The following is a 6,506-nucleotide window of genomic DNA, read 5'->3' as shown; positions in this document are numbered from 1 at the left end:
TGTGGCACACCCAGCCCTTGCACACCCACCCCTTTGCACAACACCCCACTCTCAGCACCCCCAACCCCACTCAGCTCAGGGACACCCAACCCGTCCCCTCTCCTCCCTCCTCCCTCCCCTAGAAGCAAAGTGGGCGTGTCCTCACCTCCTCCCTCTCCGCCCCAAGCCACGCCCCCCTCCCATAAGCCACGCCCCCTCCCCCTTTGGCCCAATCCCTCAATCCCAATAGCCCCGCCCCCTCCTCTTGGCCCCGCCCCTCCCCGCCCCGCCGCCGGCCGGCCGCTCTCCTCCGGCCGCGCTATAAGAGGCGGCGCGGGCGGCGGGGCTGTAGCGGGCGCGGCGGGGGAACGAGATGAGCAGCGCCGGAGCCGCTGCAAGATGCTGGATGGACACGTCCTGCTGGGATGGCTCTCCTCCTGCGCGCTTCTAGGGCTGCTCGCCTGCACCCCGCGGCCCACCGCCGCTTATTTCGGGTAGGTGCCCGGCGGCCGAAGTCTGCAACCTTTCGCTCTTTTTATAGAAGTGATTTATTACTATTGCAATAAGGGTAGCTTGCACCTTGCTCCCCCCCCCCCCATCCCTCCGAGGATGCTGCTTGCTGCCGGGAAGTGCCGCTCATCCCCTCCACCCCGCTCTGACAGCGGGTCCCCGGGATCTGAGCTCTACCGCTTCATTCCCCCCCATCCCCTTTTGCTACCCCCGGGTCGCACCACGTTCCAAGCAGACCCGGAGGCAACACCAGCTTTGCAGCGGGTCAGGCGGCTCTTTTCCGATGCTTCCGTGCTATTGGAATAGAGAAAGCACCCGCAAAACTTATTTCCCCTCTCCTCTTGCTTTAAACTTCTGCTTGAGCACAGGTGCCGGCAGACTCATTGGTCCCACCATCGCTCCGACGGGGCTAATAACTTCTTTCTTTCTTACCGGGGGACCCACGCTGCTATCTTCGTCTTGCTCTCTCCATCCTGTCCCGATATTTACCTCCCAAAAAGTCTTTGGGGGGGATGAAATTCCCTGTGTTGGGTACGGAGCCGCCGCATCCCGCTGTCCGCAGCGCTCACCTGTGCGCTGCCGGGCGGCCGGCAGGGGGCGCTATAACTCCGCTCCCGTTGCCCGCTGCGCAGGTGGATCCGCGGTCCGGGCCGGGGCTGCGCTGGGGGAGTCCGTAAACCCCTATAAAACCCCATAAAAAAAACACCCTCTAATCCTTTCGTTTTACTGCCTTGCAGAAATTGACCTCCCCATCTCCCTCTTAGCGTAGGGTCTATTGGCTTTTAGCGTGTTGTCTGCTCCTCTGTGCTTTTTTTTGGGGTGTCTGTAGGGTGTGTCTTAAAGATCTTACCCCCAAATAGGTGGTGGTACTCCATAATGCGGGGTGTGAATAGCTCATTAACTCTCTTTTCCGTGGTAGAACGGTGCTGCTTGCTTCTCTTTAGGATGTTGCATTGTGACCGCTGGTAGGAGCCACTGGACCGGCCCCAGGGGAACGTCTTGAGGTTTTCCCCCCACTTCTTTCCAGTAAAACAAATCCCGGTGTCGAAGCCTGTCCGTTGCTTGTGGTCTGGCAGGCTTTTCCAAACAGGGCTACTTCGCATCTTCTCTTTCCAACTCGAGTACTGTTTAACTTCCTGCCGCTGGGGCTGCATTTGCTGCAAGGAAACCGCCTGTTCTGTGCATGCAGGTTTTTGGGGAAAGCCCTTTTTTCTCCCCCCCTTCTCCCCCACAGTTCGTGTGTCTGCTGGAGACCACCAGCGCTGCGCAGTTGTGCTGTGCCTTGGCGACTGATGGGGCTCATAAGGAGCTTGGCTGTAACTTTCCCATTAATCCGAGCAGTGCCGGTATCTGCTGTAATGCAGCAGGTAACTCCTTCCAGTCATTTTTTGGCTTCTAGGATTTGGCCTCATGGGGGCTGGCGTAGGTTTGAACTTAAAGAGCGTAGTGTGTTGTAGGGTCTGATGCCCTGACTGGGCTGGGTAATTCCCCAGGTCCCAGGACAGCTGCTGGTTTCTGCTTTGAGACTCCCTTGCTGGCAATAAAGAAGGGATGCTGCCAGATGTGTGCTTGGCCAGATGAGCTTTGAGGCTGCTGTGGTGCAGGGAGGTTTGCTTATGCAAATTGTGCTGCTCTCTGCTTCTCTGCTGTGGCTCTAAGCAACATCTGCTGCTGATCTTTGTCCTTCCAAGAGGTCCCCCTTGTTGAGGATGTGAGGGAATAACCCCTGGTGGGGTTTGGTGCTTCTGCAGGTGCCATGTAGTCGTTGGCATTCAACCTTCTGGCTGTGCTGCTGCTTAGAGAGAAGTGGCTGTGTGCAGGGAGGATCTGCCCCAGGTGTTTATTCCAATGTGAATCTTCGCATATATCATTTCTTAAGAAAAATATATATGAAAATTGCATGCATCCTCCCCTTGTTTGTGCAGGGACTGGAATACTGAAGTGGTCTTCATAATCCCAGCCCTTCCAGGCACGGGGTGAGATGCTCCAGAGTGTCATCAGAGCCACCACAATGCTCTAGTGACCTGCTGGACTATCTGCTCTGGGTGTCAGCATCCCTGGCAGTGGGCAGATGTCACACTGTGGCTGCTTGGCTTGGCAACCTGATGGGGCACAGGGACAGCTGTAGTGATCTCTTCCCAATCCCCAACGTCTAATTTCAGGGAAGGTATTCAGCGTTTCCAGAAGTGTGGCCTGTCAAGGAATTGGTGCATGGCGATAGAAATTGGGCATGGCTACATGATAAGGAGGTTGTATCAGTGTGTAGTTATGCCTGTCTATGATGCTGGGGGGGGCAGATGTGCTGTAGCTGCAGGCTGCCTGGTTGGGGTGTGCTGGAGGATGACTCAGACCTCAAGTACAGCGAAGCTATAGTGCAGATGGGACACACTCACTGATGCTCAAAGAGCAGAGTGAGTCCCTGTAGGTACCTATTCAGAAGGGACCCATTAGCCCAAACTCTGGGTAAGCAGCAGGAATGGACTGGCTTTGGGCATGTGATGCAGCATCTCTGAAGTCCCATCTGATCCTATAGAGGAGAAAGCATGTTTGGAAAGCTATACGGGAGCTGCCTTGTATAGGTTTGAAGTTGCCCACTGAGATGCTTGGTGGTAGGGATGCATTTCAGGGTGGGAGCATGTATGGGATGTGCTGTCTATGCTGACCCTGTAGGGGAAGCGTTGACTGGAGGGGAGCCCACCTGAGATCTGCTTGTTTCAGTGCACTACCTGCCTCAGTGTTCAGCCTTCTCCTCTGCAGCTGGGCTGCCTTAAAGCTAATTTCCACCACAGTACAGCATGCTGATGGGGATTGCTTGGAGCAGCCCCAGACTGCTGGGATCCCTTGGAAAGCATTGCATTTCACTTTCCTCCCCTTTCTGCTTCTCCTGTGCTGGGTGTGGGTCCCTCCCTTTATGGGCTGGAGGTGGTGGGCTTTGGAGGTGGCAGATGACAAGATCAGCTGTGCTGGGGTGACAGGAGGGTTGATTGACTTCATCTCAGTGTGTGTGCAAGATGGGGAGCTGGAAAGGAGCTCGTTGCCTTCCTGAGCTGTCTGCTCCGTGGCTCTGAGCTTGCAACCTGTTGGGGCCATAAATCAAATCCCTTCTATTTCTTTCTGGGTGTTCTGATTTACAGCCTGGCTCCATTTTGTTATACCCTTTTTTTCTTTCCTCCCCTTCATTTTTAGCTGGAAGTGTTGCTTTCTGCAGCTCAGGGGTTTTGCTCTGCTTTCCTCTGGCCCCAAAATGAGCTGGGCAGCTCTGCCCCCTCTGCAAACACTTGTCAAGACGGTAGTAATGTTACCAGTGGCTCATGCTTACATAGTGTTTATATTGACAGATTGCAATGTTCTTCATAAATGTAACTGATCCGTACCCTGCACGCAGGCAACAGGAACCCTGAAATGCTTGCGTGGGGGAGAGGGAGGGAGGGGAGCATAGCTTGCCCTAATTTACCAATGCATTGCTACTGAGAGTGATACAGTACTGCACGGTGGGGTTTTTGGTGCAGGAAGTGTGCAGTGCCTATGGTGGGTGCAGGTCTGATGCCTGAGCTATGGGTGCTACTGGGGACAGGGGGTGTCTTCTGAAGCATGGTTAGGGGAGCTGGGATTGTTTGATCTGGGAAAGAGGAAGCTCCTCAGGGGGGGTCCTCATTGCTCCCTGCAGATCCCTGAAAGGTGGTTGTAGTGAGGTGGGGATTGGCCTCTGCTCCCAGGTAACAGCAACAGGATGAGAGGCGGTGGCCTTAAGTTGCACTGGGGAGGCTGAGGTTGGTTGATATGGAGAACTTAGAATAGTGATGCATTGGCACAGGCTGCTCAGGAAGGTGGTGGGGTCACCGTCCCTGGAGGTGTTGGAGAATCATGGAGATGGGACAGTGGTTAGTGGACAAGATTGGTGTAGGTGGGCAGTTGAACTTGGTGATCTTAGTAGCCCTTTCCAACCTCGGTGATTTGATGAAGTGGGACGTGCTCTTCAGTTCGCAGCCATAACTCATGGGTAGTGAACTGGATGGGTATCCATGAGCTGGTGGCTGTCCTGATGGAGTGGCTTTTGGGAGAAGTGAGCTAGCACGAGCTTCTCAGCAGGGTCACTGCAAGTACATGGCATCAGCTGGAATGCCACCTGTGGGTGCTGCCTCATCCTGCTGATGCAGAACTGTAGGTGTTGGAAGGGACCTCTGGAGATCCCCAGTCCAACCCCCTGCTAAAGCAGCTCACTACTGTAGGTTGCACAGGAAAGCATCCAGATGGGCCTTAAATATCTCCAGAGGAGGAGGTACTCACATGGCTGTCACATGCCAAGAATTTCTCTACCTGTCACTTGATGGTAGTGTGGGGCCATGCACCCACCCTGCAGCTCTGAGTGCTATGAATTCCTGGGAAGCCACCCGGAGCCAGACTGCCTTGCTGTGCTTTCCAGACATGCTGGCTGTCCCTGACGTGGCTGAGACGGAGCAGCTGGTTCACAGCACGGCCCAACAACAAAACCTGGGTTGGGGCAGGGAGAGAGGAATGCAGCTGTCAGGCACAGCTGGAGCAATGGGGAGGCTGGAGGGCCATCCCACTGCAATGCAAGGAGTTAGTCTGCTTTCTCTGAGATGGTGGTGTTGGATTTGTGCTGAGTTTCTGGTTTTGCTTGTTGTAGAGAAGATGGGCTTGGCTGCTTTCCCTGCTCCTTTAGAGCCGTGTGAGTTGTAGAATCATGAAGGTTGGGAAAGACTTCTAAGATCTCCAAGTCCAGCCCCAATCCACCCCCACTGTGCTCAATGGCCATGTCCATCAGTGGTGATTCCACCATTCCCAGGGCAGCCTGTGCTGATGCATCACTGCTCTTTCAGAAGAGAAGCTGTTCCAACTATCTGACCTGAAACTTGTTTCTTTGAGGATGGAAACCTCATGCTCAGAAGAAGCATTTGCTTTGTAGGTACTTTGAAAGTGGCACTGGGTCTACTGGAAAGGGCTGTAGGTGTGATAACAAGCCCAGGAGCATGCAGCATAGCTCTACGTTATAGGAGGAAACTGGAAGCTCCCTGCATTGCAAGCAGAGGATGGAGCAGAACTTTTGCCACACCAGTTTAGTAGGTACTGGTCTCATGCATTGGATTCACTCTGTTTGAGATGTGAGGGAAGCTCAGCTTCCCTTCTCCGGAAGGATGTACTGCCATTTTCTGAACTGAGCATAAGGATAAGTGTCGTACATAGCTTGAATAGTGCATGTTTTGGTTGGGACTCCAATGCTACAGATGACTCCTGGGGTAGAAGATGACTTGTTAAGGATTAAATGTATACTTGGCAAAGCAGGAGGCAGCTGTTGACTTCCCCTAGTGTGCCTGCTGATGCAGAACTGGAGACCAGGGATCTATAGGACTCTGGTCGCTTGGTGAAAGACCTGGTCAATGATTAACTTGCTTTCTGGAAGCTGCTAACAACAATAAAAGGGAGTCCAGCCCCACAACCCCAACATGAAAAGCCCATGAGTGTTTAATAATTAAAGGCCTTGTGCTTTATCGCAGAGTAATGAGAATTGCCTTAAGGCATATTCAGTGGTAGGTAATTGAATTAGGCTGTGGGATTGGCAAGGGGGAGGGTTAAGTGAAGGTGTGGGGAATCCAATGGGATGCTCATTATTGATTATTATTGTTACTTTTATGTTAGATAGGCCAAAGCAGAAGCCATGCTGAGCTAAGTTATCAGTGTGTGTGTGGAGAGGTCAGAGCACCAGAGGTGGTACTGAGAGCAGAGCATCACCGGTGCTCCCACTGCACAAGATGGTTCCTGTGCAGAGCTGTAGGGGGCTGGTGGGACCCAGAAAGCTCAAAAGTACGAGCATCTTCTGACTGTGCAGTCTCCCACTTCACATCCCTGTGAATCCCTCTTCTTAAGAGGAGTTTTAGGTTGGAAAGAAGCTTTATAGCTTGAGGAGTGTTTGAAGAGTTCTCATTTGGAGTATCCTTGTGGAAGAAGCATCTTGAGTGTCGATCAGTAGGTCAGACTACCAGAGGGGTGAGGACTTC

At 53.3% G+C, this 6,506-nt stretch overlaps 1 protein-coding gene across 1 annotated transcript in view; it reads left to right on the top strand.

Annotated features, from left to right (window-relative positions):
• Positions 1-285: 285 nt before the first annotated feature.
• WNT9A (Wnt family member 9A) overlaps positions 286-6,506 on the top strand; it is a 53,067-nt gene continuing 46,846 nt past the window's right edge. The window contains exon 1 of the mRNA XM_072328678.1: positions 286-473. Coding sequence (XP_072184779.1) covers positions 379-473 — 95 coding nt within the window. The 5' untranslated portion in view covers positions 286-378. The remainder of the gene's footprint in view (positions 474-6,506) is intronic.

The sequence above is a fragment of the Excalfactoria chinensis genome, chromosome 2 (genome assembly GCF_039878825.1).
Source record: "Excalfactoria chinensis isolate bCotChi1 chromosome 2, bCotChi1.hap2, whole genome shotgun sequence".
NCBI lineage: Eukaryota > Metazoa > Chordata > Aves > Galliformes > Phasianidae > Excalfactoria > Excalfactoria chinensis.
The sequence above is the reverse complement of the archived record's forward strand: the minus strand, read 5'-3'. Positions and strand labels throughout refer to the sequence as shown.